At 39.7% G+C, this 13,930-nt stretch overlaps 1 protein-coding gene and 1 long non-coding RNA gene across 3 annotated transcripts in view; one reads left to right on the top strand and one right to left on the bottom strand.

Annotated features, from left to right (window-relative positions):
- The first annotated feature begins 333 nt into the window (after positions 1-333).
- On the top strand, positions 334-9,121 carry LOC100978696 (myosin regulatory light chain 12A). Of its 2 annotated transcripts, none has more exons than XM_003817895.5 (4): positions 334-466; positions 6,112-6,307; positions 6,772-6,933; positions 8,631-9,121. In XM_003817895.5, the coding sequence occupies exons 1-4, from the start codon at positions 383-385 to the stop codon at positions 8,801-8,803; spliced, it is 615 nt and encodes a 204-aa protein (XP_003817943.1). In that variant the 5' UTR covers positions 334-382; the 3' UTR covers positions 8,804-9,121. The 2 variants fall into 2 exon arrangements, with proteins under 2 accessions (XP_003817943.1, XP_008969399.1); XM_008971151.3 differs by lacking the exon at positions 334-466 and adding an exon at positions 632-788.
- LOC134729245 (uncharacterized) overlaps positions 6,204-13,930 on the bottom strand; it is an 8,791-nt gene continuing 1,064 nt past the window's right edge. Inside the window, exon 2 of the long non-coding RNA XR_010110138.1 lies at positions 6,204-9,207. This is a non-coding gene — a long non-coding RNA (uncharacterized LOC134729245). The remainder of the gene's footprint in view (positions 9,208-13,930) is intronic.

The raw sequence follows: 13,930 nt of genomic DNA, 5'->3' as shown, positions 1-13,930 counted from the left end.
ACGGCAAATGTTTTTCAAGAGGAAGTCTCCAGCCACTTGTGACCTGGGAAATCCGTCTGGGCCAAAAAGATAGTGGACGCTTGGCTGAGGGCCCCAGGGACATACGTTTCCTCCCGTATGGAGGGGGCGGGACTCTTCATAAAATTACACTGCACACAGAGCTAGCATCAAGATCCGCTCCCGGGATACGCGAACTGCTCCGGGGCCCTCAGGCGGAGACCCAGACCCCGTACGCGGCGTCAAGCGCAGGCGCACTACCGCCCACAAGCTGGAGCCCGGCTTCGGGGCGGGGCGAGGGTCAGTCACGTGGGCCCGCAGCCCTCTCCTCGATTTCCCTACAAGGACTTGGGCCGACGGGCCCCGCCCTTCGCCGTGCCTTGGAATGTGCGGCCAGGCAAAGCCACAGGACGGACGCAACCATCTGCGGAAAGGATGGGGGGAGGAAGACTTAACACTGCAACAACAGGTACAAAAAAGAAGGAAACTCAGTAACAGGACCCAGAGAACCATTATATATTGCTCTATATTCTAGGTCGCCCACTTTACACTTCCTTCTCATGCGCTTGGTCAATACCGCGCCCGCTGACCACACTGGCGACTTCCCTCTCTGTCGCCCCTCCGTGAAGCCAGACCCACTCTGCGGGCCAAGAAAGGTGACCGGGCTTCCTTCCGGCTTGCTAAGTAGAGGCCGGAAGCAGTGGTTTTTAGCGGCTCTCTGGGTAGCAGGGTGGTGTGATAGCGGCAGCGAGGGGCTCGCAGAGGTGCTCGGATTCTCGTAGCTGTGCCGGGTGAGTGGCGCTCGCGTTCGGGCGCGTGAGACCCATCCCGGGGACCCGTCTCCGCAGGGCAGCTGGAGGGCGGCGGGGCTCCTGGCGCCGGTAGCGCACCTGGGCAGGTGTGCCAGCCAGGTCCTCGGTTCTGGGATCCGAGGCCATGGCTTGGAGTGGCCCAGACCCGAACTTCGCTCCTGTGCCCAAACTTGGAACTCTGGAAATGTGGCTTCGCTCACTGGCGCCTTGAGCTTGGGCGACTGCCGGGCCAGCGAAACCCGACCCCTGCAGAGCTGACTCCGGGACTATTTTAGTTTCTAACGTCAACTTGCCCGATTCAAGAGGGTTTGCGCAAAAAACGTAGCCCATTGTCCCCCTGCTGCAGCTGTTGTTGCAGCTGTGTGGCTGCGTTTAGTAGGAATAACCAACTCAAATTGGGAAGTTCTTCAGCTCAGTATCCGCTCCTGTAATTAGAACTTTTTTTCTTTAAGCGATGAAATTTTGGACAGAGAGATCTGGAGTTTAGTTTGTGACTCGAAGAAAAACTCCAAAATGTAATACCTTGTCCCATTTGGGGGGAAAGTTTGGGCTAATTCAATTCGCCATGAAAGTGTCTTCTTTTTAAAGTAGTTTAGTAGGTATATGAATGTATCTGTCAGTTCTTGAGAGACCTATGGATTTAGCAGAGATTTTAACTTAAGTGCAAAAAGTTTTATATTTAAAGGCGAATAAAGCGAATATTTCTTAAAATTATTGGTATTTGTTTCATGTTCTGGAAGGGCTCTAATAAACGGTAATCAGAAAAGCACTCTGTTTTCAAAAGCGAGGCTTTACTGGCAAGTCAGCCCTCACAGCTAATTGTCTTTGTCCAGTGGTGAGAACTTTTGGGTGTGGCAGTCCAAGAGAACGAATCCTACCTTCAACCGGAAGTTTGCATAAGAAATGAAACTTGGTTTACTTGGAACGGAAGCACCAACTTGAAATACACTTTTTAAAAATTGTGGTTAGCACCAGAAAATAAGTTATACTTAGGCTTTTTTTTTAAAGTGCATTGATTAAATGAGGCGGTATATTTGGTCAGGGTTTAGAAAGCCCATTAAATACTAGGTGCTATCACAGTACGCAGTGTTTTGTAAGATGGTGGTTTTTTCTTGCAGAATATGTGATATTTCTCAGAATATTATCAATTTGAGTTCGTTTTGTAGAAAAAGTTTCTAGGTTATTTTACATTTATTGCCACTTTGTAAATGCTGGACTCTAGGATTCTAACCACAGAACTCTAATGTATATATTGGTATGGATTAATCCCATTTTATAAATGAACATAGTTTCTAGAGATTCTGAAAACTTCTTGTGTGCTTTGGTGTGTGGGGAAAGCCACTTTGAGAATCTCTTCTATTTCTCCCACCTATTAATCTAGTCTAACATTTTCCTTAATCATGTTGTGTATCTCTCCTTACAGCCCACAATGATTCTGAGCTAAAACACAAAATAAAAACCAGATTCATTGCCACCAGCGCTCACCTCGCCTGACTTAAAAAAAAGGTTATGCTCCTTTAGATCTGTAAACTCAGTCTCCTAACTGCCCTTCATCCACTTTCTCATGCATCTGAAATCCTCATATTTTGTAGAAGCCTGTTCTGTAAGTCTCTCTACTTTCCAGTTTCGTACAACAGACACTCCTTGACACCAAGGATCTTTCACTTAATCCCTCAAAAATAAAGACTCGAGCTGGGTGCGGTGGCTCACGCCTGTAATCCCAGCACTTTGGGAGGCCGAGGCAGGTGGATCACGAAGTCAGGAGTTCAAGACCAGCCTGCACAAGGTGGTGAAACCCCGTCTCTACTAAAAATACAAAAATTAGCTGGGCATGGTGGTGGGTGCCTGTAATCCCAGCTACTCCAGAGGCTGAGGCAGAGAATTGCTTGAACCCTGGAGGTGGAGGTTGAGATCGCGCCACTGCACTCCAGCCTGGGCGACAGAGCAAGACTCCGTCTCAAAAATAAATAAATAAATAAAAATAAATAAGTAAATAAAGACTCGACTTTATGATTGAGGAGCTTCGTAATTTGGAAACCTCAGGTCCTTACCTGGCGATCTTTGCATCCTAAAGAATAATTACATTGACATGAAATCTTTTCAATTTATTTTACCCTAGCTTGCTTTTTGTAAAAAGTAATTTCAGCGGGGAGGGGGGAGGGATAGCATTAGGAGATATACCTAATGTTAAATGATGAGTTAATGGGTGCAGCACACCAACATGGCACATGTATACATATGTAACCTGCACGTTGTGCACATGTACCCTAAAACTTAAAGTATAATAATAAAGCAATTTCAACTTTTTTAGATTAAGGGGTATACCCTAGTTTTCTAAACTTCGATGAGAGTTGTGCATTTGCTGAAGGCTTATTACATGAAGAGTGACAGTCTCAATCGTTTGAAGGAAAGCAAAATGAACAACAAACTAGAATCATAGCAAAGAGGACCCTGACAATATCAGAAATGATCTGCTCCTTGAGATCATAGCAGTGTTCCTGATTTGACTCCCTCCACCATTATTTATTCTCCCCACACTTTTAGTTTGGTAGGGAAAAAACCCCACAGTTTCTGTATTTTGGAACAGTGACTGTGAAGCCAAACTCCCTATCGCTGAAAGGTTTCTGGTGGAAAATAACTCATAGATCAGAATCCAGCCTCCTTGAAAAAGTAAAGGCCTAGGTAGTAACTTGCTCAACATTACACTGTCAGTTTTTGATAGAATTAACTACCTTAATTTGTTAGAATTGAGACTAACACCCGAATCTCTTCATTCTAACAATGCCTTGTAGCTTCTAAATGATCCCACACTGGGTTTTTCACGGTCTTCCTCCTCCCCAGTCCCTTAATTACTCAGAAACATCTTTTCTGAACTCACAGCATTTGATAATTATGTACCATGTTAGGAATTATTTTTCATTATTGTCACACGTTTTTAAGTTTAGAGTCATACTTCTGGAATGAAAACTATGACTCATTTCATAAGTTGAACCAATCATCTCATTTCTTTATAGTTGCCTCCCCAACTATATTAAGCTCCTTGAAGATAGGACACATGCCTTACATTTCTTAACTCTTAGCTAGTATTCAACATAATTAATATGACGTTTGATACATATTAGTTTAATTAACATAATAAAATTGATAAGATTAAGTATTGAATGTGCTGAAGAAGAGCTGTATATGAGGCCATTGTCAGTGCTGACCCAAAAAAAAAAAAAAAAAGCTTTTTTACTTTAAAAATCTATTTTATAATACATCTACAAATTCAAAAAAGTGCGTGATTAAAAGAATAGGAAATATATCAGAATTCAGAAAACATACTACTTTACAACCAAAACTAAGCATTTTGAAAATGTATCTAGAGGACCCTCGTAAATTTAGTAATATGAGATTTTATATAATAGATTAAAAAATCAGATGTGTCAGCCGTTTGACCTCATCAGTTTCTTTGTTCTTAAAATAGCTGACATTTCTGCATCATTAGGGAAAGACAATGTTGTCACACAAAGCAGACTATTTTTAAAGATGTGCTTTGGCTTGCAAAGGCGTGACATGCCTAAAATATTAAAGCGATATGGACTGGTAAACGTGTCACTCATTGGGTTTCAACCTCTTGCTCCAAGTCCTTGAGTACATTTAAGAATTGGAGGAATAATATACTCTATATCTCTTTGTAGTTTTTAAAGACAGCATTTATAACAGACGAGGAAAGTACATCCTCATGTAGTTTAGATATGAATGGGATTTACTACCCCCAAAGGTGTTATAGAATGAAAATATGCATTTATGAATAGTTTAAGTCGTGAAAGGCAGCATCCTAAAAGTTGATTAAAGAATTCTAGGAAATTTGGGAACAGCATATATCATAACTCCTGTGCTGTGTAGGATGTATCTTTTCAACAATATATTCCAGTTGCCATACGGTGCTATATTGGATGGGCTGGAATTTGTGACTATCCTTTGTGGAATTTCCTATTAAAATCTGAAAACAGTTGTAGCTTTAAAAAATTTGAGGCAGAGCTTTTCTAATCATCCCATAATTGTATTTAGTCTGGACGATGTGGTTATAATCAAGGAAAGAATGTAAGAAATTACTTTTTAAACACATCGGAAACACATTCTTAGGGTCACTTTGGAGTGCTGAGATCTAGGTGGTAGTTCATTCTTTGCAGTCCACAGACTTATTTTTAGACCAATGGCATAGTGTTTTGCCAGATCATAGCTAAATGTTGTTTTCAGAACGTAAGCTTTAAAATTGTTATCCTGGTCAGAGTGAAATCAGTAGTGCCTATTTTAGACCTGCTTGGAAGAATATAACTCAATGCAGTGTCTTACTTTTGCTGCTGAGCGGTTTTGCAGACTACCATCTTCCCTGCAACTCTGAAGGATGGTATGGTAGAATTTTGTTGTCTGATGACTATGAGATTTTTAACTTGAAACAAATTTTTGTAGTTTTTAAAAGATTGAGTATTGAAAATTGCCTTTTTATTTTAAGTATTATTAGACATTCTTTTTAATTTTAACTTAAATTTTACCGGGATAAATTTAGGTAAGAGAGCAAAGGTAGTTTCTACGTTTAAGATGTTTTCTAAAACTTTTAAAATTATTTTAAAAGCTTGTGCTCTGATTTCTGTTTAGAGATCTTAGATACTTCCAGTGATTTAGTGTGACTGTAATGCAAGAAACTGGTTTGGATAGAGTGCAATGTCTATAAAAACTATAGATGAATTCCCTTCAGTTTTTTTATACTTTACTGTTAGCCTTTCAACAAATAGTTTTTTTGAACTACTTTTGCCTAGAGGTGAGGGTACAATAAAAAATGTTAGTTGAAAGTGAAAGCTTTAACAATATTTGTCAATAGAGATTAGGAGATGAAGACCTGTTCCATCAGTTAGTCATTCTTACTATTCTTCACCTTTCTGTCCACCCTACTATGGAATAGCCAGTTTAGGCTAAGGCTGCAAAGGGGGGACCTACTGAAGATGAATTAGTATCCCTCAGCACCCCTATACTGCTGAAGTATAGAACTTGGGAGTTTCCTGGGTACCTAATTTTTTTTGCTTCTTGGTTTTTTATTGTTATCAAATCAGCAGATTTGGTTATCAGCTGTTGTTAGCTATATAGCAGTACAGGACATATGTAATCTTGTTGAGATGTGTCTTCTAAAGACCCATTTCTGAGTAGCTCAAACATATCAGGAAAGTTGGTTCTGTGTACTTTTGTTAATCATTGTTTTGATTCAAACTTAAGTAATCTTAGATGTTGATTTGGTTTTTATTGTATTTCGTTTCCTAATTAGGACTTAACCACCACCATGTCGAGCAAAAGAACAAAGACCAAGACCAAGAAGCGCCCTCAGCGTGCAACATCCAATGTGTTTGCTATGTTTGACCAGTCACAGATTCAGGAGTTCAAAGAGGCCTTCAACATGATTGATCAGAACAGAGATGGTTTCATCGACAAGGAAGATTTGCATGATATGCTTGCTTCATTGGGTAATGCTCAGTTTAAATATTAATCTATTGGATAGAATTTCCATGGTGCCTTTCATCTTGATTTCATGAGTCTTAAAGCTCTGTAAAGCCTGTCTAATGAGTCTACTAAGGTTTGAGTAAAGTGTGGAACAGTGTTTCCCACCGGATCACCAGCAGATTCGTGACCCTGTCTTAGGATTGGGTTGGGGTTCGTGTGTGTGTGTGTGTGTGTGTATAAAAACACTGATCTTGATTATGGAAGCAGTATTATTCCTTCTGACGTTCCAATGGACTATCATATACTTTCCAGACTCTTTAATAGGCCCTATTCATTAAGAAAACTTTCCCCCCAAATAGTTTCACTCTCATGAGTGCAAACAGTAAACTGTATGAATGATAATCTTTGTTACCAAAATGTTTACTGTCATTAATAGTTGATATGTATTGTAATGTAATTAAAATTATGACCCCTTTTAAAAATTTAGGGAAGAATCCAACTGATGAGTATCTAGATGCCATGATGAATGAGGCTCCAGGCCCCATCAATTTCACCATGTTCCTCACCATGTTTGGTGAGAAGTTAAATGGCACAGATCCTGAAGATGTCATCAGAAACGCCTTTGCTTGCTTTGATGAAGAAGCAACTGGTAAGTGAGAGGTAACCTTTAATTATAAAGTGATTTAATTTTTAGTTATGGTAACTAAAATATACAGTAACTTAAAATATGATAACGCTCTCAGGTTTGTACTACACCTATTTTTTTAGACAGAGTTCTCTTGGCATGTTTGTCACTCACTTTGCTGCTTCTGCCCTAAGTAGTAGTTTACAATGAATAGGTTGTATTTGAAACCTCATTGGGAAGCTTATATTACCCCTTTCCTACCATGTTAACTCCACAAGGGTTAGGCTCTCAGAAAATATGTATTGAATAAAAAACTTTTACCAGAATAATCTTGATGAAGTATAAATTGTTATAGGCCATGCACCACTACAATCCTGTATATGTTTACCAGGTATCTGTCAGCTCTCAAATTGTTTAAATCTGACATCTAACCTTTATTTTAAAATACACCCAGTAGAACTTAGGGTCTGGAATTAGACTATCTGGCTTCAAATTCCTCTTCCACATAATAGCTGTATAATTTGGGGCAAGTTGCTTAACTTTCTCTAAGCCTCTGTTTTCTTATTTGTAAAATGAGCAGTATTACCTACCTCCTAGGGTTGTTGTGAGAATTAAGTGAAGAAGTGAGATGTACATGAAGTACTTAGCATACTGTGTGGCACAGAGTTAACTCTCAGAAAAACAAAATGTTATCTATATAGGGGCCTGATCCTTTGGCAGAAATGTATGTAAGAGAAAACATAATGAGGGAATATTTTCCGTGATTCCCAACTCAACATGGCGTAGCCAAGTGTGTTTAGTGAAGGAACGCACAATCTTTGGTTGCCTCCATTAGTGGGACGAGTTTAAATACTGGGTGGTTGCCAGGGCCTGCTGATGGAAGCATGGTCTGTGGCTTTCAAGGCTCCCCACATGTGCATGCCAGTTATTTGGGAAATCTTAAAAATACCAATACCAGAAAATAAATCGGGTGACATCAGATTCTTGTAGGCAGGCAGGTTTTATGAGAACCCTGGTATCAAATTCCCAAAGTAAAGAGCACACACCTTTCAGCTTACCACTGCACATCCCCACTGCCCAGCACAGTGCCTGCCACATAGTTAGTGCTCAAATATTTATTCCATGTTTTTGCATGTGCTGGGACTGGCCATATTTATTACAATAATTAGATTTGTAAACAGTAAAAATCTCATTTTACATCTGAGAAAACCAAAGTCAGGGATAAAGTGAAATGCCTGAAATAAAATAGCTTGTTAAAACTGGGCCTCAAGTTTCCAGTATTCTTTCCACTGTACCACTTTATTGATGTGTATGATGTAGTGTTGATTTTAGCCTGGCAGGTAAATGTTACTTGCTTGTAGAATAAGATGTGACCATTCATGCCACTTTAAGGAACCGTAAGGCTTAGATTCTTTAACCATACTTTTTATTACTTTGTTTAGGCATAGGTTTAGTCTCTCTTATCAAGAGATCAGAAGCTGAATGTGGAGGCAGAATGATAGAGCAAATGATAGAGCGGAGCAGTGCTGCTAAGCAGCTAGGCATTTTTCTAGGCACTTCTCTGCTGAGGCTGTTTTAAGTAGGTGGACACCCTGTAGTTCATATATCTTTGCATGTTTATAGTTTGTAACATACAGAACATGCTTAGTTGAGTATAGATATTCTTTGTAATTAACCCTCAGAATAGTATGTATTCTGATCCCTTGTTCTTTATTCTCCAGGCACCATTCAGGAAGATTACTTGAGAGAGCTGCTGACAACCATGGGGGATCGGTTTACAGATGAGGAAGTGGATGAGCTGTACAGAGAAGCACCTATTGATAAAAAGGGGAATTTCAATTACATCGAGTTCACACGCATCCTGAAACATGGAGCCAAAGACAAAGATGACTGAAATAACTTCGAATTCCAGCCAAACGTTCCTTGTTGCCACTTTGGGTATTCTGAGATTTTCTCTTGCATGCCCTTAGCTTTACAGCTTTTGCATTTCCTGTTGTATTTATTCTCAGCCATTTTGGGCATATGTATCTTTATAATCAGACTGGAAACGGGACTTTCTATTAATATCATTTTCAGAATAGAAAATAGGGTAATTTAACCTACCAGCCCTTCTCCCCCAGTAACTGTGGTCTATACAGAGTCAATATATTTTTTCAGAGAAAGTTATTCGCTCGATTTTTTCTGAATCATAATTAAACTTTATGATAAAATACTTACTTGTTTAAACTTCTTATTTACCAAACTTGGCTTTTGTTGGTTTTAGTCGTATCTCCCAAAGAAAGGTAGATGAGGGAAATCCTAGAAAATGATACGGTTGTTAGCTTTCTCTTCCTCCAGTTTTCCTAACAATCCTATCTCCTCTACTATCCATTCCTCCTCCTCCCAAGGATATCCAATTTTAACTGCCCTAATCAGGTTTTCTGCACTTTGTCTTCCAATTTTTAAAATAATTTCCTGTAGAATTTGCATATATGATAGTTTCCATAGCTTTAAGTCCTTAAGTTGACGTACCTGCCAACATTTCCACTTTATTTAAACTTTTGTAATTTCTGGTCATTTAAAATTAGACCAGGTTACTGAGTATAATTTCAATTTGTCATATTTTTAAAAACCATTTTGGCTTAAAGGTTCTGTGGAATGCTACCAAAGAGAGATTTTTATGTTATGTTTTAAAGTGCTGGAAATATAATGCAGTATTTTTTTTATTATATGTAGTTTTTCTTTAACACAGCAATGTGTATTGAAAGATATTTGTTTATGCAGAGATTCACCATGAGTCCATGTTTGAGTTTTGGACATTCCTGACCTTCCCACAATCAAAACAGCTGAACCTGCATGCCTGGGAAAGTGAGGTCATTATTTCAGTCCTAAAAATAACTTCTACTATTTGCAGAAATGCAGAACTGTTTCATAGTTAATCAGGGAGTGGCAGACAGTTTCGTTCTTTTTCAGCTTTAAAAATCTGACTCTCAAAGGGCTTCAAGATTCTCCTTTTTTTCCAGACAGGGTCTCTCGCTCTATCACCCAGGCTGGAGTGCAATGGCACGATCACAGCTCACTGCAGCCTTGACCTCCTGGGCTCAAGTGATCCACAGCCACCTGAGTACTTGGGACTACAGGCAGGCACCACCATGCCTGGCTAATTTCTTAATTTGTTGTAGAGACAAGGTCTCATTATGTTGCCTAGGCTGGTCTCAAACTCCTGTACTCAAGTGATCTTCCCACCTCTGCCTCCTAAAGTGCTGGGATTACAGGTGTGAGCAACCATGCCCAGCCCAAAACTCTGACTCTCAAAGAGCAGCATGAGTTTTAAAAGATTTGAAATGGAGAAAAATTTGGTTGAAAAGAGTTGACAATTAGCCTATGAAGATGAGTAATTGACCATTACTATAATAACTTTAAGTTTTATGCTACGATTAACATGACTCTCCTTGGACAAAACCATTACCTCATTCAGTAAACAATTACTAAAAGCCTTCTGGGCAGCAGGTCTTTGCAGCCAATAAGATAGATCAGCTAGATCCTGTAACGTGGGAAGGCCAACGCTATAGGAATAGAAGGACTAGTCAAAGCTAGTCCTTGACCTCTTCAATATTAGAATCTTAGAACCTGCCTTCATTCTTTGTCTTTTGTTTCTGAATTTTATTCACTGGTTAAGCCAAAATACTTTTTCCAGGCTTGGCCATGGTGCTAAAATCTTGTTTTTTGAATTGAATTTCCATGTCAAGAGAAAAAATTATCATATGCTTTGTTATATCTCTAGTGAAGAACAGATAGCATTGTTTCCACTATATGAAAAACAAGGTGCTACTAAAAGGATCTCTTGCAGGGCCCCTGTTTCCCTTTCAGATAAGTGCTCAAAGAACCAACTTGCATTAAGAACAATGATGTACCCTGAATGAAATAATTCTCCTAATTTAGTAATAGCATTCTTTGCTTAAACAAGAGCGATTGCCAACAGAAAGGTAAAAGCATCCATTTCAATGGTGTGTTTGACTGAAAAATCAGTCTCAAAAGTTTCCATGATGAAAGTCATATTTAAACCATTTCAAGAGATCTGGCTAGGCACGTCGGCTCACATCTGTAATCCCAGCACTTTGGAAGGTCGAAGTAGGAAGACTGCTTGAAGCCAGAAGTTTGACATCAGCCTGGGCAACAAAGCAAAACCCCATCTCTACATAAAAATTAAAAAATAAAAATTAGCCGGACATGGTGGTGGGTGCCTATAGTCCCAGCTACTCTGGAAGCTAAGGTGGAAGGATTGCTTGAGCTCAGGACTTTGAGGCTGGAGTGAGCTGACTGTGCCACTGTACTCCAGCCTGGGGTGACAGCGAGACCCTGTCTTAGAAAAAGAAAAAAAAAAAATCGGACAAAACCAGCCTAATGGGGGTGGCATCCTTATCCACCTGCATATGATGATATGGTCATTTTGATTCCAGGCCCCAAATTTTACTTGATGAAAGAATCTATAACTTGATGAGAGCAGGAATTGAATGCTCCTGGGAAAGAAAGGAGGAAGGCCTGAGCATAAGAGACAAGTAACAGCAAATTGAGAAGGAAAGGAAACCATTTGCTACAAAGTGAAAAGAGGAAGGACAGCAAGAGGCTTAATACCTAGACTTGAGGATCAGATAAAAAATGATCAAAGAGTTTGGAGAGGTAAATAGAGCCACAAAAACAGTCTTAACGGAAACCTAGTTAATTTCAAGAGTAAGGAGGTTAGTAGTGTCCAACACAGAAAAGTGGAGTATGGGAAGGTTTAAATGAGACCCTCCCAGATGTGACAAGTTATTAGTCATGTTTGCTAGAGTTATTAAGAGTTCTGAGTGCAGAATCCATAATGCAACACAGGATAGTGAATAATGCCTAGGTGTGGGGTCAGGCAGACCTACACTTAATTCCCGTTTGTTGCTACGTCATGGCTCTATAACCTTAAGTAAGTTATTTAAACTTCCTTGGCCTATTTATTCATTTATAAAATGGAAATAATACTGTTGGTTCGTATTAGGAACATAATATATAAAGCAGCATTTGTGTGATTAAGAGCAGCACGGATTTGGAGCCATACTTAAGTGAATTGCACCTGCCTATTTGACTAGCTTTGTGTTCTTAATTGCCAGTTTCCTCATCTGTAAAATGGCCAATACCATCCAAGTTTCTTCTGAAAATTAGAAGCATGAAAGACAAATGGTCTGGGACACATTAGGTATCCAAATAGTAGTTATTTTGTTTACGAGTGGGCCAGTGAGAAGGGGCAAAGGGCATATCTTTAAATTCAAGCCTGTTTATAGGCAGAGTAGAAGACAACAAACTAGGAGGGAACAATTAGTGAAACAAAATGGATCATGTCTAAGAGCTAGGAAGTGACAGAACCTAGACCACGTAGGATTGCCCTTAGAAAAGTGGATGGATTTCAAAGTAGAATTTCATTAACAGGTTGTTAGGAAGATTTTATAAGACTATGCATACAAATGCCTGTCAGTTTGGTACTAGTGGATGCTGAAATAGTTCACTTTCGGTTTCCTGAGCAGGTCCAATATGCCAGACTTGTGTGTGTCGAATTAGGTCCTCTTCACGGGTACAGTTTATTTTTTCTGTCCATAAAGGTATTGTAGTAGCTAATCCCACATTGAAGAAATGCCCAGTTTTCCCATTGCTGCTTATTCGAATCATTTCCACTTGCTCTTCCATCTTCCAAGTCCCTATATCTTTTTAGTCTAGATTTCTCTGTGTCTGCTCAAATAGCAGGAAATGTGACTTTTCTCCAATATTTATCCACATACATTTTAGAGTTGTAATGAGTTTACAACTTGTTTTTTCGTTTACTACTTAAATTATATCTCATGTTTTGGCATAGCCACCATTGTTTTGAGTATATTGCTTTTTCAACCATTCTTAACTTCAGTTATCTTTGACGTGGGCATGCTATAATTAACAATTTCCCAATGATAGATATTTAGCTATCCAGCTATTTTTATTAGCGAATAAATTTTTATTCATGATTAAACAAAGCCTATTATAGGCTTTTCTTTTGCATCTAGAGAGAACAATATACCTTAGAATTATTTCTTCAGAATAGTGCTGTCAAATAGAAGCTTCTGTAATTAAGGAAATGCTCTCTGTGCCATACAATAAGGACACTAACCACATGTGGCTATTGAGCACTTAAAATGTGTCTATACTAGCCAGGCGCGGTGGCTCACGCCTGTAATCCCAGCACTTTTGGAGGCCCAGGCGGGCGGATCATGAGGACAAGAGATTGAGACCATCCTGGCCAACATGGTGAAACCCCGTCTCTACTAAAAATACAAAAATTAGCTGGGCGTCGTGGCACAGGCCTGTAGTCCCTGCTACTCGGGAGGCTAAGGCAGAAGAATCACATGAACCCGGGAGGCAGAGGTTGCAGTGAACCGAGATCAAACCACTGCACTCCAGCCTGGGCGACAGAGCAAGACTCCGTCTCAAAAAAAAAAAAAAAGTGTCTAATACTCCCAGACGCACTGGTGCGGTGTCTCTCACCTGTAGTCCCAACTACTTGGGAGGCTCAAGTGAGAGGATCGCTTGAGCCCAGGAGTTCCAGGTTGTAGTGCATTATGATCACGCCTGTGAATAGCCAGTGCATTCCAGGTTAGGCGACCCCATCTCTAAAAATAAAACGTATCAAATACAACTGAGGAACTAAATTTAAGTTTAGCTGCATGTGGTTAGTGACGATTGTATTGGACAGCACAATTCTAGAAACTTATTTTTTTATTATTATTTAGACTATCGAACCAAAACCTAAGAGTAAATATTGTAGAACCAGGTGTGACTTTTCAGCAATTGCTTTTCTAACACTATTGAGAAAATATACACAGTTATGAACCGCGTTTAGAGCTGTGCTGCTGGGATGACGACCACCCCATCAGCATCATGTGTGCTTACCAGAAATTCGAATTATCCTCCACCCCTTACTCACTGAATCCTGATACCCGGTTTTGAGGCTCAAAAATGTTTTTAAAAGCCCTGTTGTTATGCGTGC

This window comes from Pan paniscus, chromosome 17, assembly GCF_029289425.2.
Source record: "Pan paniscus chromosome 17, NHGRI_mPanPan1-v2.0_pri, whole genome shotgun sequence".
Taxonomy (NCBI): Eukaryota; Metazoa; Chordata; class Mammalia; order Primates; family Hominidae; genus Pan; species Pan paniscus.
This window is presented reverse-complemented; position numbering and strand designations above follow the sequence as displayed.